The sequence below is a fragment of the Lichenostomus cassidix genome, chromosome 2 (assembly GCF_008360975.1).
Source record: "Lichenostomus cassidix isolate B80296 chromosome 2, HeHo_3.0, whole genome shotgun sequence".
Lineage (NCBI taxonomy): Eukaryota > Metazoa > Chordata > Aves > Passeriformes > Meliphagidae > Lichenostomus > Lichenostomus cassidix.
In genome coordinates this window covers 87,735,997-87,763,299 of record NC_139482.1, presented here as the reverse complement: position 1 = coordinate 87,763,299, position 27,303 = coordinate 87,735,997, and the positions used below count along the sequence as shown (strand labels likewise).

Here is a 27,303-nt window from a genome sequence, read left to right as displayed (position 1 = left end):
ATATTTTAGGTCACCTAGTTCCAACCTCCCAGCCAGTGGCAGGGACACCTTCCACTAGACCAAGCTGCTCAAAGCAACCACCCACCTTGTGGATGGGTCATCCACAGCTTCACTGTGCAACCTGTCCCAGTGCCTCACTACCCTTACAGTGAAGAATTGCTTCCTAGTATCTAATCTAAACCTACTCTCTTTAATTTTGAAGCCATTACCCTTTGTCTTATCACTGCATGCCCCGTCAAAAGTCCCTCTCTGGCTTCTTTGCTGTCTCTTTAGGTACTGGAAGGTGCATTAAGGTCTCCTGGGAGCCTACTCCTCTCCAGGCTGAACAACCCAAACTCTCTCAGCCAGTCTTCACAGGAGAGGGGCTCCAGCCCTCTGATCATCTTTGTGGACACCTCTGGGCTTGCTCCAACAGGTCCACATCTTCCTTGTGCAGAGGGCCCCAGAGCTAGATGCAGTACTCCAGGTGAGGATTCATGAGTGTAGAGTAGAGGGGAGAATCACCTCCCTTGACCTGCTGGTCACGCTTTTTTTGATGCAGAAGTTGGTTGATTGGTCTCCTGGGCTGCAAAGGCATACTGTTGGCTCACATCCAGGTTTTTGTCCACAAGCATCCCGACAGTCCTTCTCTGCAGGGCTGCTCTCAGTCCATTTGCCACCCAGCCTGTATTTGTGCTTGGGATTGCCCTGACCCAGGTGCAGCACCTTTCACTTGGACTAGCTGAAGCCCATTATGTTGTCATGTGCCCACTTCTCAAGCTTGTCCAGGTCCCCATGGATGGCATCCCTTCCTTCTGTTGTGTCAGCTACACCACTTTGTTCATGTTATAGCTCCTTTTTAGTTCTATTAATACATCCAGTTGTGGTCATGTGGCAACTGGTCTGCCAAAAATTTCTCTCTGCTAAGTTTCACGTGCAAGCAGCTTCTGTCAGGATCTGAAAATACAGTCCTGATTGCCTTCTATTGAATAAATCATCTTTTTGAAGAATTTTATCTTGCACTGTTAATGCAAGGTGCCAGTGATTGTTAGTTATTTATCAGTTGTTAAATATTTGCAGAAGCAAATACGCTGGTCTGGCATCTAGCTCAGATTTCTTTATCAGTGTAATAGCATGGCTAATGACCTTGGAAGGCACTGTGCCTTTTTCTGAAGGACCTACACTAGCAGTGGCACCAGCTCCAGCATGATCCACAGGTGCACGGAGGTGTTGTCTGCATTGCCACCCTGTGGACTGGAACAGGAGAGTTGCGGCTGCTCTTCCCTAGTCACAGTCACTTGTGTATTCGACAGAGCTCTTTCCTGTGCTCCAAGGTAAACTTCTCCTTCAAGTGATGCCAGGCTTATGTTTGGCAGGTCCCACATGTTTATTAGGGCTAATAAACCTCTACAAAATCCATCCTTTCATGATACAGGCTGCTACACAAGACATGTATTGCAAGCTGCTAATTATAAATGCCAGAGAAAATGAATCTTACATTTAGATTGGATTACTTGCATTAAAACATTTCTAATTACACATTTGTCTTTTTGTCTCCTACCTCCATAATTTTAATGTAGTATTTGCTCAAAAGTTAAAAAGGGAGTGCTATACAAAAAAGTGAGACAACTTGCCTGTAATAACACACAATTTTACAAAAACACAGTTAAAAAGGAAATATCCCCTTTAAAAAAATCCTGTATTTTACTGGAACATACACACATAGGCATTTGTGGAAGAATGGGGGCATACTCCTTTTCTTAGATGAATGTGTCTTTCATCTTGCAGGATGATGATGTTATGAAAGAGTATGATGGGGGGAGGCAATAAATAAAAGAAATGGCAAAAGAAGGTTATTTGGGATATAAATCAAGGCCACAGGAAGGATGGAGCCACTCATTTCCTTCTCTGTGGCCAGGTCTGAGTATGGTGCTTTCAGATCAACCTGCTCTGCACAGCTTCATGTAGTGTATTAATTGTTCCTATTTATTGTCCCAATAAAACATTTGAGATAATTTAAAAGTGAACTGAAATCTTTCTCAGGTATGTAAAATTATGTGCAGCTATGCTCCTGTGAGGAGCAAGGAGTTGGAATGGATGATGATCCTTCTGGGTCCTTTCCAGTTCAAGATATTCTATGATTCTATGATTCTTCTGCCCTCTGTCATGGGCTGGAGGAGACTGCACTGGGGGAACTTCTTTTACCTCGATCCTGTGGAGGACAAAGAGGAAGAAGCACAACAGGACAGGGAACCATTCTTTAAAAAATTAAACCCACAATTCCTTTCATATAAAGCCGTTGAGAAAAGCAGAGACCACTGGCAATATACGTAGTTTGCAACCAGTCATAGCTTCAGGCATGAAATGCAATACAATCCTTTCATTGTGATTCCATCATGCTGGTATGACATAGGACATATTGGTAACTCTCCAGATATTTTCATATTTCCTTGCAATATACCAGGCTATTAGGATTACCTACATTATTTTCTGAACCTTTTTAGTACTGCAGTAGATACTGGTGTGAAATCTCTTACTCTAGTAATTCTAAAGCAGTATCTTACCAGCCTTAATCCTATTTTCTTTCCAGTCAGCTTCTACTTTGTAGTCGAAGCATCATATAGAGCAATACAATTACTCTTACTTGTGTAATGAGCCTAAACCAGGAAAAGATGGAAATGTAAAAATGGTGGTGAAGAAGAAGTGGAAGAAGAGGAAGAAGAGAAGGAAGAAGAAGAGGAAGACGAGGAAGAAGAAGAGGAAGAAGAAGAAGAAATTCAGAGGTTAAATGAAATAGTCTCTCTGACAGCCCATCCTTAAAAATAGGTGGAAAAAACACAAAATCCTTTTACAAGCTGACAACGGGTAACATCCTTGACCAGCTGTGCAAAAAGGGAGACCCAGGCTCAGGAGGAGACTCAAAATCCCCAGCCTGGGGGACAATAATGATCATATTAGAAAGGAAATACGCAGGCAAAATATTTCAGAGTTGCTTAGTTTTAAGGGTAATAAACAATTGCAGGTGGTCATGCAGTTTACCTTGCCAATAAATGATCTGTAGATCTTTAACTTGATCTAAGTTTTATGCTCCGTTGTTCTCAAACTCTACCTGATAAGTAACCAAGAGGCACAGCTCTCACAGCTCTTCAGCTGGCATGATTTGATTTCCTATGTGAGTGTTTGACAGCCAGTGCCACCAGCCCACAGCAGTTCAGGCAGTGATACCTTAAAGAATTGGGAGACGTCCAACAAACTCTGGAGGCTAAATTTCTTCCCATGAGATTGTTAACTTCCCCAGATGGGAGAGAAGTCCTTCTGTGCCAACAAGTATCACTGCAGAGGAGAAATAAGACAGCATTGAACTGTTGTTGAAACTCTGTCCCAGGCTACTGGGAACACAACAGAGGTAGGATGTTACACACAATGACTTCCACAAGCATCCCCTTCTGGAGTGGTTTTTTTGGTATCAAGGAGTTTCCTTCAACAATCTGACATGCCTGGAAACTGTCTGTTCATTGTTCATTGTCGAAGTAGCAGTGTTCTTAGCCACAGAAGAAATGTTCAGCCTGGAGAAGAAAAGACTTGGGGAGTACTTTCAGTACTTCAAGGGGGCTTATATGAACACAGTGATAAATTTTTAGCAGGGCCTGTTGCCACAGGATAAGGGGTAATGGTTTCAAACTAAGAGAGGGCTGGTTTAGACTAGATATAAGGAACAATGTTTTTCACAACAGGGGTGGTGAAACACTGGCACAGGTTGCTCTAAAGAGGTGATAGGTGCTCCATCCCTGGAAATATTCAAGTCAGGTTGGACAGGGCTCTGAGCGACCTGGTCTGTTTGGAGATGTCCTTGCTCATTGCAAGTTGGTTGGACTAGACGAACTTTAAAGAGTCCTTCCAACCCAAACCATTCCATGATGGTCAGAGTCCCCATAAATTTCTTAGTGAAGTGCTATTGCTTGGGATCTGTCCTACAATTGTCTCTTCTCCAGCAGGCAGCAGAACATGTTGACAACTGTAGATATTGCCGCTCACCACATTAAGCAATGAACAGTGTTCTTGATTAATCAAATTGGTCACGGTTTTTTTCCCAGCGCTGTACTAGACAATGAGGTGCTAATAGGTTGCTGAACTACACCCAACCTCTGCCTGCAGAGATCTGCCGCAGTACCCGCTTTGGTGGAGACAAGTTCGATGTGGTTTGGTCATCAAACACCAAGTTTTTCCTCACCTTTCCTGTTATTACGCCCCGGAGGTGTTTGGGCCAGAGAGCTCTGACTGTGTGGCTTCAGAAGTGCTCCAGCGGAGCTCGCGGGAACAGAGGATGCTGCTGCGGCTGGAAGCGCCATCAGCCGCAAGGGGGAAGCAGCATCCAGCGAGACCAACACCAACGAGGGATCTCAGAAATGTAAACCTGTTAGTAACACAAGGGTGAAGAGGCTTTTTTTCCCAGCAGCTGGACCGCTCGGGTGGTATCAGCACAAGGCTGTTCGGAGGCATGACTGTGAGCAGCTGCCACCACAGTCCTCACAATCCCCCACCTCTCTTCAAACTCTTCCATCTGCACTCCTTGTTTCCATCGTTTGCTTTCATTTTACTTCAGTTTAGTTCCAGCTCTCTGTTGCAGCAATCAGATCAATTTCAGTGAATTACCTCTTAGGAGGTCCATTTGTTGTCTCAGATACACAGTGTCCAGAGAAAGCCCCTGGACCAGGCAGTAAATTAATGACCAATAAATGCAGGCCTTGGCATGCACACCAGCAAAGCCTTCATATCCAGCTGCACAAGTGCAACTATAAACTTGACTTCCATCCTTTTATCACAGCAATTACTCAAATTCCTTTGATTTCACCACAATAACTGACTGCAGTTTCTGCCTTGTATCCTCCACAGAGGAACATTCTCTGTTTTGTCATCCTCACACAGGAGTGCTCACATCCATGCATTAAAGAGCCAGAGCACGGTGAAGGATTGTGCCAAATAGACTGAGAATCTTTTATTATAGGAAAAAGGATTTCCAGAGTATCTGAACACTACAGCAGCTGGACTGCAGTTCTTCAGAGAGCTGGAAGATGATGGAAATTAAAAGCAGCTGACATGCAGAATGAGATATCTGAGGTACTCTGGAGGAAGGCAGAATATCCTACACAACATTCCGTTGAAGGAATGTCCCCAGTTTTTCAGAGGGATGTTCACCTTTAACCCCACATCTTTAGTTAATGCTGGTGCATTTACCTGTTTAACAGTGCTCTTTCCTAAGAAAAAAAACTTTACAACATGTTCTTTTCTCAGCACCAAGACCAAAACTTTTTACGAGCCAATTTAAAAAAGGTACAATTTGTAAAACCTAAAATAGTAGAACTAGCTTGGTAAGTCAGAATAAACAAGCAAATTCACTTCCCCCACCCACCGTGCCCAAGTTACAAAACTGCAGAAATATGTAAAGGTTTTTATTAATTGTTATTGTTTACAGGTGAGTGACAATTTTGTAACAAAAATAAGTTCATTAAATACTTTGAAAACAAATTATTCTTGCATTCTACATAATATATATGGGCAGTTCCAAACAATTAACCTATTCAGAACAAGTGTTGGGGAAGATAAAACTTAGATTAGAATTTTCAGCGTAACAACCTAGAAAGGGGGAACATTTCAAGAATACATGGCATACCCACAAACATGAGTTTTGGGAGAAACTAACAGGACCAGTGCTTCTAAACCAGTCATACACTTTTAAAAAGCCTTCTGAAATAACTCTTCAGTCTTAATACAATGATCTTCAGAGGGTCCATGAACAATAGTTCAATTAGTTGTACAAAGAAATTACACTTCTAAAATAAAGTGAATACCAAAGCTTTACTACATTGCATCCAACCCTGTACAAGTGTGTAAGGCTTGAATGTACATATTTATACTGGAAAAATAGTATTTTACCCTTGATTACATTTTCTTTAAACATTTTGAATGATATGAGTGACAAACGATGAAAAAATGAAAAAGTGTAAAATCTTTGATCTTTTAATGCTAAGTTGTACAAATTCAAGGCATGAATCTCAAATTCATTGGCATTGATTCGCTGTCTCTCTTAGTCAGCTGAGCAGCTTAACTGCCTGCACGTATGTGAGAAACGTGCCACAGCTGGACAGTCACTTCCCACATCCCGAAGGAATTACACATGGGCCAAGTTATTCAAACTAATTTGATCTCCTGGGCAACTAGAATGTGTGCCTATGTCCAGCTGCAGCAGCTTGGCTCAGGGTGTCACATGTGAGTAGTAACTCAGTTGTGTTCTCATCTCCCAGCCTGCACACACTTGGCACCCAGACAAACTGTGGCCCTTATAGCATTTGTGATCTCTTTTTTTCCTCCAAGTTTATCTACTGAAACTTTATTTTAAAAAATAACTATATAAAGACTAATAAATCAACACAGCGATATAATTAGTACTACCAAGGTGAGCAAAATCACAACTGGAAAACCAAGTAGCTGGGAAACACCTACTCTGTTCAGGAATTTTGTTACATGTTAAGTATTTCTGCTTAGTAACTTAAGTTGCACATGCTATTTCAAAAGATTTATCTGCTGTCTTCTGTGCCCAGGCTGAAATGAAACCAGAGAAAATAGTAAGACAAAACGCCCCACATCTGCAAGAGGATGAACATTCATTAGCTGGATTGCTTCCAAGCCACAGTTCTAGGTGACTGCCTAGAGAAAACGTGTTTGTCAAGTCTAGCCCTCAGTAAATAATGAACTGCTAATTAACTGACAACCTACAACACTAATCAAGGTCAATTAACAGAGAAGACTAGATGTTAGAAACAAAAGGGTAAACACTGTGCCTTTGAGGCCTAAGGCTGGGTCAGAAAGAAGAAAGAAAGTTATCATTTGAAATGCATGGCACGTTTGAAAAAGAAGGTCGCCCCTACTGCTAAAAGGACCAAAAGTATACCCAAAGTTCTAAGAAATTGCAGGTATTGAAGTGCACTAGGTTTTTTAAATTTATTTGTTGTTGGATTTTTTAATCTGGATCAGTTTCTTTTCCTGTATTATTTTCCTGCACATATTATTTTTACCAAATCTATTATATTTTACTCACTAAATTAAAAAGCCCCCTTTCTTAAAAGTTTGCTAAGTTTGTATACCTGTAGGCTTTCATGGCCATGTGTATGTAAAGTGATGAACCACAAGCACAAAATTTAAGAGCTGCAGAAAAAGAGTATGTACTTCAGTTCTGGGAGAAGGGAGACAGTCAGAGAGCGAGTAATGGCTACCATTTAGGTTCCCATCTGCAAATAGCAAACAGGACCTGTCCAAGGAGCAGAGCCAGGTGCAATGGCAAAGAATTTCCTGAAAGCAAACCAGGTGGCAGCCAGTGCCCTGGGAGGCAGAGGCAGCAGCATGGCAACATCCGTAATGGTGGCACATTGTTGGGTTACAACTAAAACCTCGACTGAGAAAAAAATGTAAGTATTCTTAAAGTATCTTCAATTTATGAGAATGTAACTTCCAGTTACACTCCCTGGTATTTGAGAATGGATCCCATGAGACAATGAGACATCAGTCTGTTCCTTTACATGTTATTTGAATTATTATCTTTTGGATGTTTCATTCATAAAGCACTATTTGTATATTAAGCTGGAAGACAATGGAAGACTGATTAATCTGAAGCAGGATCACACTATTTCCCCCCTTGAATACTAACACAGTTACACACACACACACACATTCACGCATATATATATATTTATATAATTGCACACACAGACACATAAGATTTATGTGTCAAGCAGCTGGCTCCAACACCATCTCTTTTAAACATCTGCCTCAAAGTCAGTCATGCTTAAACAAATTTTAAAAAAATAGTAGTTAATAAAAAAAGAGACTGTTGAGACACCATGTAAAATGTGAGGGATAAGGAGCATAATGTGCTACTGCACCTGGAGTAGACAAACCACACTTCTCCTTTGATGGAGTGTGACAATCAGTGAGGCAAATCCCTCTAAACTGAGCTCTGTTTTGCTGCTTCCAGTACCTGTGGGAGTTGGAGTATCTCTATACCGCAACACAAACACACTCACGGAGTTCAAGGGCATGCACAGCTCACCAGAGCATCTGTTGTTAGTGAGAGGAAAGGCACCAGCACTGCACATGTCCCATGCAAATACAAGTGCAAGGAGGAGGAGAGATGGCAACACAGCAGAAGCACTTAACAGCTTCAGACTACAACTGTGATTGTTCCTACTATGCATGGCGGATCACACGGAATCCCATTGCTTCCCCTACTCAGCGTTTTCCTAACATGGACTTTTCTACCCTCTTGAATTTCTGCAGTTCAACAGCTAGTTCCCAGTATCTCAGATACAGCCACATAAGCTTTCCATTTTGACTCCTGGTTCTGTTCAGCACATTGCCACAGTAGTTATCATGTTTGAAAATATCTTTTAAACCACTCTCCACATCTAAAGACATAGCAATGGGATTAGTTGCTGCTTTAACTAGCAGATTTTTCTCTATTTCTAGTCTCTGACTTCTGGGTACAATAAGACTGCAGTAGATGTCCTGTCTTTCTTTCAGTCCCTCTTCAAATTCTTTTAGCAAAATATTGGCTCTCTGTTGCCACTCTTCTTCCTTTGCCAGGCAACTCTGGTACAAGGTACCTTCTGCTCCTGAGTGCAAAAGGAATTGTTTTTCTTGCTCCAATTTCACCTGCTCCTGCTCTAGGAGCTTCCTCTCTTCTACAAGTTTGCGGCTCTGGGAGACGAGGGCTTCCCGGTAACTCAGGGTCCTGTTGCGTTCCTTTTCCAGCTCCACCTCCAAGTGAGCAACAGCACGACGATTCTCCGTGATTATATCCCGGTACTTGCCTTCCAGGTCTCTTTGTAAAGTTGACTCTTTTTTGTAGTATTCTTGTTTTTCTTTTTCTATTTCTTTTTGACACTCTCTGGTCCAGATCCAACCTATCATATACAAATGAGAGTTCAGATGCAAGTATAACATGTAACAATGACGGGTATGATTAATTAACTATGCCTCAAATGAAGCTATTAAGTGGTAAAACACTTTCTTTCCTGCCCTCCCCAGTGATACTCACTTCTATGCACCTGTTCCCACAAAATGTGTTTCTGTGGTCCCTGTTTCACAGTAAGTCACTTTAAATGATCATGTTTTCTCTGAAGTAGAACACCCCTATTCTCTCATTGCCAACACTCACACTACTTGGATTAGAGAAGGAAAATAAAGTCATGGAGAAACAAACTGGAGGTTTATCATGCAGGTACTTCATGGAGAACCTTCTAGGCCCAGTAAACAAATACACATCAGCAACATCTGGGGTTGCTACCTCTGCAGGTTCTCATCTGCAAATGACAAACAGGACCTGTCCAAGGAGCACGTCCTGTGCCCATTTTTCTTGAGAGAGCTTTGTAACTTGGAGCTTATTAAACACAGTATCAACTCCATGCATGAAAAGCGATCATTGCTTTAGCGATACCAACAGTGCCTGTTGTTTGCAGCATTACAAACAAGCAGGCCCGGGGCAGTCCCCAGCTGGGGCATGACTGTCACCGCCCTGCCCCAGGAGCCCCTCGGGCTGGGGGCATGACTGTCACCGCCCTGCCCCAGGAGCCCCTCGGGCTGGGGGCATGACTGTCACCGCCCTGCCCCAGGAGCCCCTCGGGCTGGGGGCATGACTGTCACCGCCCCGCCCCAGGAGCCCCTCGGGCTGGGGGCATGACTGTCACCGCCCTGCCCCAGGAGCCCCTCGGGCTGGGCCCGGCGCTACTCACGGAAGGCGGCCAGGCCCAGCATGGGCACCAGCAGCGCGTAGTTCCAGCGGCTGCCGTCATCCCCGGGATCGCGCCGATTGGGCAGGATGTTCCAGTTGGGAGGCTCGTTTAAGTTATTCATGAAGGCACCTGCGATGCACAGAGGGGAGACGCGGCATCAGCGCGGCGCACAGGGGCCGGGGCGGCTCCCGCTGCCGCCCTTTCCTCCCGCTGCGGGGCTGGGAATTCTGCCCGAGCCCCTCGGGCGGCGGCCCCGACACTCGGGAGCTCGGCCGCGCTCCGAGCGGCAGCCGCGGCGGCGGCGCGGCACGCCGGGCCCATCCCCGTTCCCATCCCCGTTCCCATCCGCATTCCCACCGCCATCCCGCCCCTGCCCGCTCCCCCACGGCGGGACCCCACGCACGAGCCGGCAGCGCGCGGGCCCTGCCGCTGCCACTCACCTGCCGGCCCCGCCCCCTCCGGACCGGCCCATCAGCCCGGAGAAAGGGGGGGAGCCGAGGGGGCACAGCGAAAGGGCTCGCCCGAGTCGAGCGCCGCCGGCCGGCCGTCCCGCCCCAGACGGGCGCTTTATATTCCATTAACAGCGGTGGCAAACACGGCCGGGAGCCGCGGCTAGATTGCGGTTTCTGAGTTGCCTGAGTCTGCTTTTTGCCTTACAGAGAAAATGGTCTTTCCTTCACCCTTCTGTCCAAATGTTATGTCCAGAAAATTGTCGTTCCCGCAACTTCAAAAAATAATATTGGCCAGTTTATTGCGCAATATTTCAGGCGCTGTCAGAGGGAAAAAGAGGCTGACTCTTACATTGGACAACTACATTTTTCAGTATTACACCAAGGAAAAACAACGGCAGTAACACAGTTCTAGGCTTTTTTCCTCTTTTTTTAAATCACACTCAAACCAGGAGCTGTTTAGGAGCTTCCCATCGTGCAGCCCTTGGGTGGGGCTGGATCGCCACGGCGAAGGGGAGCTTCCCGCGGGGGCTCCCCCTCGCGGCGCGGTTGGTCTGTTCCGCCGAGCCCCGCGCTTGCGCGCTGCACACCCCGCTCCCCCCGGCTCTGCGGTGCGTGATGGCGGCGGCGGCTGCGCGGGGCTTGGCGAAGCGCTGGCTGCACCCGGCCGCGGCTTCGCGGGCGGTGAGTCCCTGTCCATACCTTGTCCCTGTCTCTGCCCTTATGCCTGTCCATGCCCTTGTCCCTGTCCTTGCCCTTGTTCCTGTCCTTGCCCTTGTTCCTGCCCTGCTTTCCCGCCGGCGGCGGCCCGGCTCCGCTGTCTCCTCCGTGACCTTGACCCGCCCGGTGATCTCCCCACGCCCGTCAGGTTCGGTCTCTCCGGTGCTATTTTGGAGCGGCACCGACCTTGCTACTCGTGTCCCGGGGGCAGGTTCCTGGGAGTAGGTGGCTGTGGGTATGGCTGGGCCGCGCCTCCTGGCTCGGGCAGCGAGCGCCGTAGCCTGAGGCCCAGAGCAGGTGCTGAGGGGCTGAGGGAGGCAGCGGGAATGGGGTGTGCTGTGGAAAGGCCCTGGAGGAACCGGCAGGTGCGGCCCCAGCACCGAGACAGAAAGCTCGCCGCAGACTCCTCTGTCAGCAGCAGTACGTACAGCAGGACCAGGGAAGTGACTGTGCTCCTGTACTCGGCCCTGCTGAGGTCACACCTCGAGACCTGTGCCCGGATCTGGGGCACTCAATTCAGGAAGGACACTGAGGTGCTGGAGCGAGTCCAGAGAAGGGCAGTGAAACTGGTGAAGGGTCTGGAGCACAAATCCTGTGAGGAGCGGCTGAAGGAGCTAGAGTTGTTTAGCCTGGAGAAAAAGAGGCTCAGGGGGGACTCCGTAGCTCTCTACAAGTGCCTGGGAATAGGTTGTACCAAGATGGGGGTTGGCCTCTCCTACCTCGTCGCTAGTGACAGGAGGAGACGAAATGGCCTCAAGTTGCACCAGGGAAGGTTCAGGCTGGACGGCAGGAAGAATTTCTTTACAGAAAGAGTGATTAGGCATTGGAATGGGCTGTCCAGAGGGGTGGTGGAGTTACTGTTTCTGGAGGTGTTCAGGGAAAGACTGGACATAGCACTTAATTTTGTGGTCTAGTTGACATGGTCATATTTGGTCATTGGTTTCGAAGGCCTTTTCCGACCTAATGGATCCTCTGATTCTGGACCTGTGTGGGTAGCCAGTGTATATTTGAGTTGCTTGAACCTGGCTGGTGATTGTGCCTAGAAAGGGCTGCTGAGGTGTCTGGCCGGTTTGTGTTATCTGGGCTGTAAGTCCTGAGTGAAGGCTTGTTCTTTTCCATGGTGAGGTGGGACTTTTCAGTTTCTTTCCACTGTTCTCACCCTGTGTGTCCATAACGAGTTTGGGATTACAAAACAGAGCTGTAGCTGTACTTGTGTTACAAAGCAAGCGCAGAAGAGAAAACTACAGAGGGAGGGAAAGGCTTAAATAAAGAGTGTGTCTGTGTTTTAGATAGCAGTGGGCTGGCCCTTATTGGACCTTTTAGTTTCACAAGGGCCATGATCCTCCTGACAGCATAACAATTCAGGATTACTGAAATCAGTGTTTCCTTCAGACCTAGTGTGACATCTTTTTCTGCTTCGTGGACTTTTGTTTGGACTCAAAGTGTGATAACACAGTGATGTGGAACATGGAGAGTAGCTGCCTGGAGGAGAGTACTGTTAGAACACTATATGAAAGTACTGGTAGAACACTCTTATGTATGGGTGTTCAGACTGATCTCATTCCAGAATGACTGTAGAAACCAGAAATGTGTTACCAGATATAATGACACAGTAGATTTGCTGTTACGCAAGAAGATAATTTGAGGAAACTGGTATGAAAAATTATAAAACTAGGTTGCGGAAAGTGTACTGCAGTTCAGAGATGGGGGAAGAGGTGGACATTTGAAAGTAATGGGGAGGGAAGAGCTGCTTGTTAGGATATTGTAGGGTGATTGAACCATGAATGTAACAGCTGCTGGAAGAGGCACTCCTGTGCATTTTGGGATATATTTCAAATAGGGAAGTGCTGGTGTCACTGAACAGGTCACTGATATGGCTTTGTGTTGCTGTTCTCAGCAATCATACATGCTGAGTTAGGCTTACTTTTTCAACTGTGTCATGAAGGAATACCAGGTTCTGATACACTGGAGAGGTGAAGACTGAAATTCTGATTGTTTTAATCTACCAAAGCAAAGACTGCATATTGAGTAGGTTTGGGTGCTGGTGTTTGTTGGTTGGGTTTGGTTTTGTACAAGTCAGGGGGGACGGAGTGACATTGCAGAAGGGTAAAACTTGTACCCTTGTGGTTAGCATTAGAAAATGGTTCTAAATTGTTCACTGATTTAATAAAGAATAAGAGAAATATCTTTGACTTTTGAAGCAATGCTCAGCTGAAAGAGCATCCCTTTCAACCTTTTTTAATTTTCAGTACTCTGACCACCTGAAATAATTCAGATTTTAAGTAGTGCTTGACAGGAGAGGTATTTTCCATTTTTTCCCATGGTTCCCACAAAGCTGTCTTCAGCTTTGCATAATTATGAAAGAAACTGCAAGAATACTACAGCATTAATTGCAAACATATTCTTCCATTGGGGCAGCCTCAGATAGGTCTGAGAGACTGGTCACTGTTAGTGAAGTAAATAATGGATAGTCTGGGACACCCTGTTAACTGCAGGCTATTCTCTCATCCAGTCAAACTCTTTTTTATTACATGGCATGATTATAGGAAAGCCAGAAGTTCATTGCAGGTAGCTCTGAAGTACATTAATGTTCTTGTATATGTGCTACCAGTGGTATGTGAAGATTTGTTATAAATATGGGGTGCCTGAGAATGCTGAAAATCTATCCTGTGGAAGCATTTGTTCTATAATAGTTGTCTTGGCTTCTTTCTGTAGTGGCCAGCAGCGTGCCAGGCTCCTGCACGGAACTTACACTTCACAGTCTATGGAAAGAAAAATGTCTCCACGAAGGTTTCTGACTCGGTATGTTTGTACTTTTTATACTGTGATTCAATGATGCACTTAATGCTTGACAGATACCAAACGTCCAGGCTCAAGAGAGTGTATCAGATGTAGCAATTGCTGCAAGAATATATTGAGAACATTATATCTATACTCCCTGTGTTTTTGTTAAACGTGTTTGACCTGTCTTGAACTCTTTGTGATCATAACAGACCGATTTGTTTTTCCAGATTTCCACCCAATACCCAGTAGTGGACCATGAGTTCGATGCAGTTGTTGTGGGTGCAGGAGGAGCAGGTCTGCGGGCTGCCTTTGGTTTGTCAGAGGCTGGCTTTAACACTGCCTGTGTTACCAAGCTGTTTCCCACCCGCTCCCATACTGTTGCCGCGCAGGTGAGAAATGAGGCAGAATGAAGGTTTAAAAAATGCCTGCTGTCAGAAAGATGATTTGGCTGTAGAAAAATTAAGAATGGTTTGGGTTGGAAGGGGCCTTAAATGATACCCAGTTCCAAGCCCCCTGCTTGGGCAGGGGTTCCACCCATTGGATTAGATTGCTCAGGACCCCATCCCACCTGGCTCTGAACACTTCTAGGAATGGGGCATTTAACATCATGTTTCAAGGCTATGCTTCTTTTTATAAACATTGCATACTTAGTTGAAACTTTTTTGGAGGGAAGTATGTTATAGAATCCCAGAATCATTAAGTTTGGGAAAGACCTGTAAGATTATAGGAGTATTAACCTATCACTGCCAAACTCTGTATTAAGTAACGGGTACACTTCATTTTACTTTCAAGCTAATGACTTTGCAAGACACATTTTTTTATCTTGCTTCCAGTTGTTTTTTTAATCCTTATTTCCTCTTATATTTTCACTTCATTATACTGCCTCTTTTTTCTTCACCTTTTCTAAACATTATCAAAATGGAGTGCTGCTTCTCTGCCTACAGTGTAACTGTAATTCACTGTGTTACACAAAACAGCAGAACCAGCCATTGTGAAACTAAGGAATTTCATGGGTTTTTCACAGCCACATTAAATCTTACTTGATTTTATTTCTTGTCCGCACATGCATAAGTGGTATGTGATTTTTAATAGAAAGGAGGTAAACTGACTAAAGCTGTACTTGAGTAATGTAATTCCAGGGAAATGGATTTTCATTTTCAGGGAGGGATCAATGCTGCTCTGGGGAACATGGAGGATGATAACTGGAGGTGGCATTTCTATGACACAGTGAAAGGGTCGGACTGGCTGGGTGACCAGGATGCCATACACTACATGACTGAGCAAGCCCCAGCTGCTGTGATAGAGGTGAGACTCATGGGATTTGATGTTATAAATAGTTACAAATAGTTATAAATAACACAGGCTAGCTTCCAAGGAGATGATCTTAAAATAACTTGTGTTGTGATGCACAAGAGTTTCTGATGGTTGTATTTGGGTTCAACAGCTGGAAAATTATGGGATGCCATTCAGCAGAACTGAAGAAGGAAAAATCTATCAGCGTGCATTTGGTGGACAGAGTCTTCAGTTTGGAAAAGGAGGTCAGGCCCACAGATGTTGTTGTGTTGCAGACAGGACTGGACATTCACTCTTACATACTCTGTATGGCAGGGTAAGCAGTTGTGAAGTAAACTTGATTTGGGTATTTGCATTAATGCATTTCTTTTCCTTTTTCCCCCCAGAGTTTGGAAAAAAAAATCAAACCCAATCCAAACAAACATGTAGTTGTTAAAACATGAATGAGAAATCCAAGGGGATGGCTTATAACAATTCTGGGTTATCTTCCTTCCTGAGACAGTGTGGAAGGATGAACACAATGGATTCTAATTATTGTGTACTGTTGGCTTTGTGATCTGGACTAGTTCTGCACTTTTAGTACCTTTGTGTGTGTTAACTAGACCCAAAGAGAATTTATATAAACTTTGCCCCCCTAAAGCCCTTTTTTAAAAAAAAATTGACACAGCAGCATTGGGGACTTCTGAAAAGTGGTACAATCCAGCGGTTTTTTTCACTCATCTTCAAACTGGAAGGAGGGGGAAACAAGGTGTAAATTAATTAAGGCCTACTGTGCATTTCTGAGCTTCTATGGCAAGTAATTGACTACTGTTCCAGCATGTCTGCCTATTTATTCTCCAAACTATAATTGAAGAAAGTTCTTGCTGTTTAAAATGGTAGTGAGCTACTTGAAACCACAAATCCAACTACCTGGGAGCTACTGTTTTTTGTTTACTTGGTAGCCAGCTAATTGCTCTCCTCCACATTAGCACTGTGTGTGCTGCTGCAATACAAATGCTCAGTGCTGCCAAACACTGCTCTAATCCCTGAGGGCATGAAATAATGTTTGACTCGGTGCCTGCTGCTCCTGCTGGTTTTTTGGACTCCTGGAGGTGTTTTCCCTTTCTCTGGGAGAGGTTATGTGCCACGTGCTTGTACATGTATGGAGCCCTGCAGCTGGCTAAGGTGTTGCCAAATGTACAGTGAAAGGACAAGTCCTGCTGACTAGCTTATGACTGCTCAGAATTAAGTGCTTTTGCCACTACTTGCATCTTTTAAAGCTAGAATAGATTAATTGGCAAATTATTTAATAAGTATTTTTTGAAGTGTCTTCCCTGAGAGTTGGTGGGGATGTTTTTTATCCTGGTACAGCTCATATGCATTGACAGTTTTGAAGAGAGGTTCCTTCAGTAAAAGTTCCTTTTCTAATTTTCCTCCAGTCTCTACGATATGATACAAGCTACTTTGTTGAATATTTTGCCCTGGACCTACTTATGGAGAATGGAGAATGCCGTGGTGTTATTGCCCTCTGCATCGAAGATGGCACCATACATCGTTTTAGGGCAAAGAACACGGTCATTGCCACTGGGTAATGTGACATTTGTGATGAAAGACAAAAACGTGGGAGTGTTACCAGCTCAAAGTTTGTGTGCTTGTACATGTATTTGAGCCCACAGTGTGGAGAAGATACATTGACTGACAAAACATAATTTATGGGTTCATTACCATTGTAATTCTATCTGTTCAAGGTTGAAATTACCAGAATAAGAGTGTAACTTAACATTTCTTGGTTGCAAAGTTTGTATATGTTTTTTAGAATGCTATTTAAATCAGTCTTTTGCTGCTTATGGCTGTCTCCTATCTATTTCAATATGTAAAATATTTATAAATGTATCTGTCAAAGAAAAATATTTAGTTTGGTTGCCTACATAATTTGGCTCTCTGAGGTATTTTTCATGCTTATGTGCTTTGAGGTACAGAGGGTATGTAGACTGATTTCTGAGAGTTTGTCCTGAAGTTGGGCAGATTGGCAGTTCTCATTAATGGAGGCTAACCTAGCTGTTTTCAGCATAATAATTTGTGTTTAATAACTAGACAACTAAGTTTTTAAATCTAAGAATATAAAACCAGGGCCATACAGAGGATCTAAACCATTGTTATATGCTATTTTTTATAAAACTGCTAGTGATACCTCAAATGAAACTGAATGGTATTGGATTGAGAGAACTTTATGAAATAACTTCTTTTTTCTGGCAGAAAGGCTTCTGATATTAACCTAGCTACCCTGCTTTGGAATTGGATTTTTTTTTTCTTGGAGTTTCTGTCACCAGCCATTTTTCAAATGTGGTTGAGCATAACAGGGCTAAACCAGTTTTGCTTTCTTTTGGTTGAACTAGTACAGGAGATGGTAAAACTTACATACTTTTCTTATTAACCCTTTTCTCTATTTCCACTGTTGTGCAAACAGAATAGTTTAGTAGTATATTCTAGAGGTGTTTTAACTTTTCTTCCTGCTAATTCAATGAACTTTTGTGTTCCGTAGTGGATACGGCCGCACTTACTTCAGTTGCACATCTGCTCATACCAGTACTGGTGATGGCACCGCCATGGTCACACGAGCTGGGCTTCCTTGCCAGGACTTAGAATTTGTGCAGTTCCACCCTACAGGTACAGAATACAAAATAGTACTTAAAACGTTATTTTTAGTGAGTTGAACAGATTTTTATGTTGTTTTATAATGGCACAGAATCCCAGAGCAGGCTGAGTTGGAAGGGACCTGTCTGGTTCATCAAGTCCAACTCCTGGCACTGCACAGGACACCCCAAGAGTCACACCATGTGACTGACAGCATTGTCCAAACACTTCTTAACTTTATTGGGCTTGGTGCTGTGACCAGTCCTATGGAGAGCCTGTTTCAGTGCCCAGCCACCCTCTGGATGAAGAACCTTTTTTTAATACCCAGCCTAAACCTCCCCAGATACAACTTCAGGCCATTCCCTCAGGTCCTGTCACTGGTTACCACAGAGAAGAGATCAGTGTTTGCCTCTTCTCTTCCCCTCACGAGGAAGTTGTAACTGCAATGAGGTCTCCCCTCAGTCTCCTCCAGGCTGAACAGACCAAGTGACCTCAGCTGCTCCTCCTCATTTGTCTTCCCCTCAAGGCCCTTCACCATTTTTGTTGCCCTCCTTTGGGCACTCAATAATAGTTTAATGTCTTTCTTAATTGTGGCACCCGAAGCTGCCCCCAGCACTGGGGGTGAGGCTGCCCCAGTGCAGAGCAGAGCAGGACAATCCCCTCCCTTGCCCGGCTGGCAATGCTCTGCCTGATGTCCCCCTCAGCTGGCCCTCCTGGCTGCCAGGGCACTGCTGACTCATGTTCAACTCTCCCTCAACCAAGACCCCCAGGTCTCTCTCCACGGCACTACTTTCCAGCATCTCATTCCCCAGTCTGTCCCTACATCCAGGGTTGTCCCATCCCAGGTGCACAATCCAGCCCTTGCCTTTGTTGAACTTCATACAGCTGGTGATTGCCCAGCCCTCTTAATTTGTTGAGGTCTCTCTGCAGGGCCTCCCTGCCTTCGAGGGAATCAACAGCTCCTAGTGGTGTACTGTCTGCAGACTTGCTCAGTATCCCTCCCAGTCCTGTGTTCAAATCATTTATGAAGATGTTGAAGAGCGTAGGGCCTAAGACAGAATCTTGTGGAGCCCCACTAGTGGCAGGTCACCAGTCTGATGTCACCCCAAGCATGATGTGCTCAAGTCAGTTTGCTCTTCTCTGTATCACTTGAGTAGTTGCTTGTGACATGTGTTTAGACTTCTCTGCAGCTGCTGTTGAATATAAATTTGAGAGTAAGATTTAAGATGTGAGAAAGGTTTCAACTGTTTAATTTAAAGACCAGTGTTAAATATTTTGAGGTGTTTTGAGGTCTTTACAATACTAACAGGTTTTATGAATTACACGGTGAAACCACCTCTTAAACATATGTTTCCATTGTCCTTAATATTTTAAGGGATTTGATATTTGATACAAGAGCAATGTGATAGGTGCAAATGTTAGGGAATTATATAGAATATTCTATGGAAGTGGGGTGGTTGAAGTTAAGATACATATTTAGAAGTGTGATTTTATAGCACAGGATCAGTATCTAAACTGTGAATAACAATTATCACAAACTATATTTCTTTTGTAACTAATTATATGCTTCATTTTAACTTGTGAGATTATATGCTTCATTTTAACTTGTGACTTTTTTGTAAATTGTTTGCTTAGTTTTATGTTAATTGTTGCATCACAGAGATCTGATGTTCATTTGACTTAGTAAAGCTTCATTGTTTGTATGATAATTCTGTAGCTTTTAAGATAATTATGAAGTGCATCAGTTGGTTTGCATTTTTGTTCTCTGTGATAATCAATGCTGCAGAATAACAGGTAGGCCTTCCTTCTGGAAAGGAAAAGAAAACTGAGTAAGCTTTTACATTCCACAGGATTTGAAGCCATCTTTTACTGCTTTAGCATAGAAGAAGAGGGAACAAAAACGAGCAAATGGACCTTGAGATAATTAACTTCTGGTTTATCAAAAGTCTTAAAATAATTGCTGAAGGTCTACAAGGTTTTCATAAAATTCTCCTGACATTAATGGGTGCAGATCACTTCCAGTTTTAATACTTGAAATACTGTGGGTGTTCCAAATCAACTTGCTTACTTCTCGGGAAGAGTGTTTGAAAGGAATAGCAACACTTTTTTTATGCAGTCTTGGGGGACAGTTCCTGGTGGTATGATTAGGGTAGAATAAAATCTGCCCCTCTGGTCTACTTGCACTGTTTTGAGAACACCTTGTTTATTCAGTGTTCATCATCCTGATTGTGAAGCTGTGTAGAGACATCTCCTTTTGATGTCATTTTCTCTCTTGAACAGGTATCTATGGGGCTGGCTGCCTTATCACGGAAGGATGTCGTGGAGAGGGAGGTATTCTAATCAACAGTCAAGGTGAAAGATTCATGGAGAGATATGCTCCTGTTGCCAAGGATCTGGCTTCCAGGGATGTAGTGTCTCGTTCTATGACCATAGAAATCCGTGAAGGAAGGTTAGTTAAATGTTCTTAGCAAAGCTGCAGAATAAATACTTAATCATACTAGACTGTAGGAAGTGCAATTGTTCATTTGATAAGCACATGGTAATTCACAAAAGTGAGCTTTACTAACTGTTAAGCTGATCTCTATGTGTAAGGCAGAAATCTTCCTTATTAATTCCTAGTGATACTGAAAGAGAACAGAAGACATTAGGAGTCTCCTGTTTGAATTCAGTGTCTCTAGAGACAGTTGCTCAAACAGGTGTAGTGTATATACTCTTACTACAATCAGTGAAATAATTTGGCACTCTGTTCTCTTAACTAATTACCTAATGTTTATGTATTTTGCAGAGGTGTAATAGTTTAAAGTCTTAAATGATGTGAATTTGGGAGTTGAAAAATGGCCTCAATTCATCCAAGTGCAGCAGTCTTATTAAAAATGCTAGATATTAATTTTTGGCAGATAACAAGTGAAAATAAATAAGGTTTTTTCAAAATTGAAACAAATTGGATTAGAAATGCTACTAGTGTGTTGTAAACTCCTGTTATGTATTCCAATGTTGCTTTTTTTGCTAGGGGTTGCGGTCCTGAAAAAGACCATGTGTACTTGCAGTTGCACCACTTGCCACCACAGCAGCTGGCAACCCGTCTCCCAGGGATTTCCGAAACAGCCATGATATTCGCTGGAGTTGATGTCACTAAAGAGCCTATCCCTGTCCTGCCTACTGTGCATTATAATATGGGAGGTATTCCTACTAACTACAAAGGACAGGTAAGGAATATGCATCATTTTTGGACTGTATTTTCATCATCATAATAGGAAATTATTTTCCAAATAGAAAAGCATTAAGAATGTTTTTCATAAATGTAAGGATGATTATGACTAATAATAATAATAATCATCATGTCAGAGTACTTAAAACACAATCTTTTTTGTTTTTTTAAATAACCTGAAAACCGTGTTCCAGTTCATCTGGAGATAGGAGTTCCAAGAAATATCTAAAATGAACTGTCATATCTGACAACAATTCTTTGTTTATCGAGCTGAGGTTAATATAAACATGTATCCAAGGAGGGCTCTATTGCATTCTATAACATGAGTTAATGTGTATTATTCCTCTGTAGTTCATGTAATCTAAACACTAAAGCAGATTCCTCCAACTGACACTAGTTGGAAGTCAATGTGATGGTGTCCACTGAATTCTTCTCTTTGGATATTGTACTTGTTAATTTCAAAATTGTAAAACTTTGCCTTAGAAACATGTGCAGGTCAGACTTTATTCCTGTGCATTTCTGACTTGCTGTAGAGTTGTGGTGAAGTAGAATCACGTGCTCTTCATAAACATACATAAGGAAATCTTAGGGTTTAGTCCCATCTGTATTTACATACTGCACACATTATTACTTGCCCTTTAAACTAAGATAATTATGGGTTTAGAGCTGAAAAAACTTTAGGTTGCTGTGTTCCATCCCTACATGCATGTGGCCTTTGCAGATAAGGAGGTTTGCACGGTTACAAACTGTTTAAAACCTGAGTACTAACGGAGTGTGTGCAATGTCAGGTGATCACACACGTGAATGGTGAGGATAAGGTGGTGCCTGGGTTATACGCCTGCGGGGAAGCAGCCTCTGCATCTGTCCATGGCGCAAATCGGCTTGGAGCAAACTCCCTTCTGGATTTGGTGGTCTTTGGTCGTGCTTGTGCCCTGACTATTGCAAATACATGCAAGCCTGGTAAGTCTCACTTTTTTTAGAGACATTTGCATTTCTGATGTATTTTCTACCCAACAAAGAGTTGTTGCTACCTGATTCAAATTTAGAATGGTAGACATAGGCTCTTACTTGTTAGAAAAGGAAGAAATCAGTGTTAATGCTTTTTATAGGCATGTTCTTCACTATGCAAATATTTTGACGCTGCTGTTTGCTTTGTAAATTGATCCTTTTAAAACTTGAATTGGGTCAGGAACAGTTGGTATTTTTGAGAAATTAAAACAGAATATTGAATGTGACGACTGACTTCTTTATATCTTGCACCATCTTCTACATCAAAATGTAATGTTTTACACTTGGCACTTCTGTATAGACGAATTTGCTGCCACCTTGCTGATTTATTTATAAGAAGGACTGACATGGAAGTGGTAAGAGATAGATACTAAAAATTGCAACAACTCATTCCCTGGATTCTCACTGCTGAATATTAGATATTTTTAAATAATCTGGTTCAGCAACAGTTGTTGACCTGAGAAAACAAAGAAGCAAACCCTCCCTTCCAACCCCCAAACAAAACACTGGAAGTGGCAGTTACATTGCCAGAGCAACTGGAGTCCAGATGTAATCATCTGTTTTCTTACTGCTTAGTGTCCAAACTGCACCAGATTCAGAGACTGATGATTCCTCGTGGAATCAGCCTAGGTCTTGTGATGCCATTTTGGCCTGGCTTTGTGCCAGCATCTCTTTGAATCCTTCTGTGGCCCTTTAGAGTTTGAAATTGTAGAAAGGGGTTTATTAATCTGAATGCAAAGCTACATGTGAGATGAACTGTGCTGGTAAGATGCTGTGTTTGCTTTGTTGCTCAGTACACATGGCTTCCAGTATTAGAGGCAAGATGCAGAGCTCATGTGTAACTGCCAAGCTTATTGACTGGTCCTGGTCCCTTACAGGTCCAAGAAAGGGTGGGAGGTTTGGGAGTGAGGAGACAAGGAAAGCACAGCAGAAGGTGATAGGGCCCCCAGGCTTATTCCACAGTTTAGAAGAATTTTCATCAAGTGCTGCTTCGAAGGAATGAACAGCAGAATTTTGCCAAACCTATAAAATCTCTTCTATTTGTTATAGGAAAGAATGGGATTTATATTCCACTGAGAACTTTAAATGTATGCATACAATTGGTGGGACTTCAGGAAAGTTACACTTACCGCATACCTCAGAGGAAGAAAGCAGATTATATTCTAGTCAAATCTGATTTTTAGTAATTGCTGGTCTATGAAACTGGCAGAAACCAAACCCAGGCCTGACTACCAAACTTCTGAAACTTTCTTATTAGGAGATCCAGTTCCCCCCATTAAACCAAATGCCGGAGAAGAGTCAGTTGCTAACCTTGACAAGTTAAGGTTTGCTAACGGAAGCATAAGGACTTCAGAGGTGCGACTTAACATGCAAAAGGTAAGCCTGGGGAAGCTCTCAAGAACAGGGTGGGACAAGCTGCAAGCAGCTGTGGGGTTTGGTCACTTGGCAAAATGCATTTCAGTATTTTTACCATGTAGAAGTAAAAAGTCTGTAAGAAGATTGTGTGTGTAGCAAAGGTTGTATCACTTTTGTTAATTTCTTCTTCCCTTCATGGTTGTTCCACTTGTGCAGTTTACTGGCTGTATAATAGGGAGGGGTTTCAGTTGTTTGGAGTGAATGGAACACAGCAGGGTTTTTCAGGCTGCAGACAAGTTTGAACCCAGAACAGCTCTGTATCAAGCTCTGTTTGACCTAACGAAGTTATATGCTTTCAATATGCAGCATATCAAACTGATTTTGTTCTACTGTGTTGCAGGCAATGCAAAACCATGCTGCTGTATTCCGCACTGGTTCTGTACTCCAAGAAGGCTGTGAAAAGCTTAGCCAAATTTATGGTGATCTGGCTCATCTAAAGACTTTTGACAGAGGTAATTTGATAGCAAAGAACACACCTTGCCTAGAGTACTCTTGGAAAAGTGTTGGTGGTTTTGGTTCTCTTCTTTCTGTAAACCAAATACGTTTCTTGAATCTTGGCTGAAGATTTTCACCATTTTGAATCTTTCAAAATATTTTGTAGAGCCCTACTTACTAAACATGGCAATGAGTAAAATACTTGACCTTACCAGTTACTTTCTGGTTGCATAATCTTTTGAAGAAGCAGAGGCTGAAATTGGATTTAAACATGTAAGGTACAAACTGCTCTTCCCTCAGAACATGATGTGAAGTTGTCCAAATACTAAGATGAACGATAAACTTTGTCAGTATCTTCTGAAAAGGCTGGGGAGTTGCAAAGAGGTAGCAAGACTATTGATAGGCCAAACACTCAGTTTCCATTCTCCAGCTGGGCAGATCCCAATGCAGACAGATACTGCCATGTCTTGTGGTGTATCTTAAAAGAACTTGGCTATTTAAGTGCAACTGATGATGCACCTTTGGTTCACTCGTGTATTTCTCTTGTTTGTGGACCATCTTCCATAGTATTTTAATGTTTTGCCAGGTATTGTGTGGAACACTGACTTGGTGGAGACCCTCGAACTGCAGAACCTGATGCTTTGTGCTCTACAAACCATTTATGGTGCTGAGGCTCGCAAAGAATCCCGGGGTGCCCATGCCAGAGAGGATTACAAGGTATTAATATTCTCTCTGACCTGCATGTAGCATTGAATCTCCTTGTTATGTGTCCTCAGATGGAATATTTTAAATTTGTAACTTCTTCAAAGAACAGTCTTCAGTGTTAAGATTATTGCAGTATTTGTTTGTGGTCCCATCTGGGAATTGTCTTGAGATGAGTTGTTACATGTGCACATCTGAGTGATTAGAGACCTCTAAACCAGGACTATGTCGCTGTTGAGCAGCTAGCAGAGTAATGAAGGCACCAGTTCTCAGTGGCAAGAAGGAATGACCTTTATTGTTTTGATTTCATCACATATATAGAGTTCTCAAAAGTCACCCAGATTGGTCGGTCAGAAGCCTTCCCCCAGGCCTGATTGGCCAGGCCTGCACTGTCCAAGTTCTGGGACACTGTTCCAACAACATCCAAACTTTATTTATAAAACACAAGAAAATTTCTCATGGGAAAAACCTGTGCTAGCCACAGGACTATAGTAATAAAATCATGGATGCATAAACAGGACATAAAGATGCATGAACAGAATAATTGTCCTATGCAAGGGAAGTTACCATAAAGCACTTGTTAAGCATGAGCATTTCAAGTTGGGCACAGGCAGTGTTAAGATAAAGCTTGCTGTCTGTTCTGAGACACATTGAGTTACAGGTGTAATTAAAAGGCAGCTAACCTTGTGGTTGTAAAGTGATCTGCAGATACAACTTCTGGTGTATGCTAATCTCATTTTCTCCCTAGTTACGGGTAGATGAGTTTGACTACTCTAAGCCACTTCAAGGCCAACAGCGGAGACCATTTGAGGAGCACTGGAGAAAGCACACTCTTTCATACGTGGATATCCCAACTGGGAAGGTACTTTGAGCTTGGTGCTTGAGGGTCTTTTTTGCTCATAAACAGCCTTGGAAATTATGATAATCCTGCAAATGATTGTCACAAACTCAGACTTATTCTGTTGTTGAGTAGTAGGCATAACTGGGAGAAGTTACTGTTGATCGTTGGGAAGTGACTTTGCTATTTGAGCTGGAATTGTGTTTCCCCTTTTGTCAGGCTAGTTCAAAAGCTTTTTTCTTCTGATAGTGACAAAACCTGTTGTTCGGTGTTTAGCAGAACAGCTTTACGGTATTTCAAAGATAGAACTGAATTCTGATCGTATAAAAATCTTAACTGTTGGGGTTTTTTGTATCTCATTCTCTGAATCCTGTCATCCTAAAGTTCTTTGTTTACTTCAGGTTACCTTGAAGTACAGACCAGTGATCGACAGAACTTTGAATGAGGAAGATTGCCAGACGGTCCCTCCGGCGATCCGCTCGTACTAGCAGCTTCCATCTCACTTGAAGCCCTCTCCCAGAGAGTACATAAGCAGTGTACATAAGCATAGCACAGGCAAACCAAAATGGTGTTGTCGCTTAGCAATGAATGGAAAATGCTGGCAGAACTTTTCTCCAGCTTGTATTCTGCTGTGGCTTATTGTACATTTATTAAAAATGGAATGCAGAACAGCAGAACTCATGTTCTTTCACCCATCTGTTAAAACAGTGAAAACACAAAAGGTGTCTAAATAAAGTCATTACAAGTCTTGTATTTGTTTGAATATGCTGGTCTGTATACAATTATAATGCTCTTATTGTGAATGTATAGTTTTTTCCATATTTTAAGAGCAAGAAATGTGGTGCCTAGTGACAGGACAAGGGACAGCTGGCACAATCTGAGACACAGGAAATTCCATCTGAATATGAGGAAGATCCTCTTTATGTTGAGGGTGGCAAAACACTAGAACAAGGTGCCCAAGAGGTTGTGTGGAGTGTCCTTTTCTGGAGATACTAAAAGCCTACCTGGATGTGATCCTATGCAACCTGCTCCAGGTGAACCTGCTTTTGCAGGGGGGTTGGACTAGATGACCTCCAGAGATCCCTTCCAACCCTGGCTGTTCATTGCAGTAGATGACGATGGATAGATGCTATTCATTGCAATGATGGAGATGCTGAATTTTGTGGTGTGGGGACTTAAACATCATAGTTGCTGATTGTAAGTAATGAAGAAAAGAACTAGTAGTTATAACTTTGTATTGTCCTGCTGTTGTTTCACTGAATAATGAAAAAAGAGACTTCTACTTCCTCCAATATAGAACAATATAATATAGACAGTATAGAATGTAATATTATTACCCAATCTTTACTGTCTCTGAAACTTCTGAATGTATAATGCCCTGTGTGTTTCCTAAACTGTCTTTTCTCAGAGGAGCCAAGGGGCAGAAGACTTGCCTAAATATTTAAGGTTACAAGACTCAAATTCAATGTGCATTTAGTGCCAAGGTGTAACTTGTAAGGCATTACTAGAGCAGGTTCTGGCAGCATTTTTGTGAATAACATAGTTGTAAAACTTCAGTGTAACTATGCAGACTGCATTTCAATGTTCTCAGTGTTTGACCAAAAAAATGTTAACGGCTGAATGTTGGCTGCTGTTGGAAAAAAACCCCAGAATGTTGGAAAACCTGAAGTGTTGGAATGTTGCTGCTGGTGGGCGGAAAAATGGAATACACCTTTCACTCTTGAAGGGTTTCTGCACTTTGCACCAGGGAGAGATGGAGCACTTCGGAGCACTCTGCCTTCTTGGGCAGGAAGTAAAGAGACTGTACCTGACTTGGCCTTTATTTACAAAAGGAGCCTTGACTGTCGTTAGGAAGGGGGAATAAGGTTTTATACATCTTTGAAAAGGCTACAGTAAGGCAGAACAAGCTCATGCTTTTTTTCCCCTCGTAGGGAAATCGCTGTTGCAGCGCTTTTCCCGCTGCCCTTCGCCCGGGGCGGGCGCTTTTCCCCGGGTTTTCCCAGGCCGGTTGGACTCGCCCCAAGGCTCACTCACCCGCCGCCGCTGCTGCAGCGCCGATTGGCGCGGCGGAGC

General features: G+C 43.1%; 2 protein-coding genes across 3 annotated transcripts; one reads left to right on the top strand and one right to left on the bottom strand.

The window, feature by feature from the left end:
* Positions 1-5,414: 5,414 nt before the first annotated feature.
* On the bottom strand, positions 5,415-10,220 carry CCDC127 (coiled-coil domain containing 127). 2 transcript variants are annotated; one of them, XM_085052290.1, is made up of 3 exons: positions 10,168-10,220; positions 9,765-9,893; positions 5,415-8,936 (listed from the first exon to the last, which is right to left on the bottom strand). In XM_085052290.1, the coding sequence occupies exons 2-3, from the start codon at positions 9,883-9,885 to the stop codon at positions 8,263-8,265; spliced, it is 795 nt and encodes a 264-aa protein (XP_084908416.1). In that variant the 5' UTR covers positions 9,886-9,893; positions 10,168-10,220; the 3' UTR covers positions 5,415-8,262. The 2 variants fall into 2 exon arrangements, with proteins under 2 accessions (XP_084908416.1, XP_084908418.1); XM_085052292.1 differs by lacking the exon at positions 10,168-10,220 and having other exon boundaries at positions 9,765-10,118.
* A 539-nt stretch (positions 10,221-10,759) lies between these two features.
* Positions 10,760-25,983, top strand: SDHA (succinate dehydrogenase complex flavoprotein subunit A). Its single transcript, XM_085052288.1, has 15 exons — positions 10,760-10,897; positions 13,649-13,735; positions 13,945-14,106; positions 14,879-15,022; positions 15,162-15,326; positions 16,429-16,577; positions 17,532-17,656; positions 19,904-20,072; positions 20,634-20,829; positions 21,620-21,791; positions 23,098-23,216; positions 23,596-23,707; positions 24,277-24,407; positions 25,141-25,254; positions 25,632-25,983. The coding sequence occupies exons 1-15, from the start codon at positions 10,832-10,834 to the stop codon at positions 25,716-25,718; spliced, it is 1,998 nt and encodes a 665-aa protein (XP_084908414.1). The 5' UTR covers positions 10,760-10,831; the 3' UTR covers positions 25,719-25,983.
* The last annotated feature ends 1,320 nt before the right edge of the window (positions 25,984-27,303 follow it).

Bases quoted from the DNA above. Each gene is read 5' to 3' on its own strand.
- CCDC127 (XM_085052290.1), bottom strand. From the start codon at position 9,885: ATGAATAACTTAAACGAGCCTCCCAACTGGAACATCCTGCCCAATCGG. The intron at 8,937-9,764 runs GTGAGTAGCGCC...TGTATATGATAG, and splicing joins GCTGGGCCTGGCCGCCTTCC to GTTGGATCTGGACCAGAGAG.
- SDHA (XM_085052288.1), top strand. From the start codon at position 10,832: ATGGCGGCGGCGGCTGCGCGGGGCTTGGCGAAGCGCTGGCTGCACCCG. The intron at 10,898-13,648 runs GTGAGTCCCTGT...TTCTTTCTGTAG, and splicing joins CGGCCGCGGCTTCGCGGGCG to TGGCCAGCAGCGTGCCAGGC. The intron at 17,657-19,903 runs GTACAGAATACA...TCTCTTGAACAG, and splicing joins TGTGCAGTTCCACCCTACAG to GTATCTATGGGGCTGGCTGC.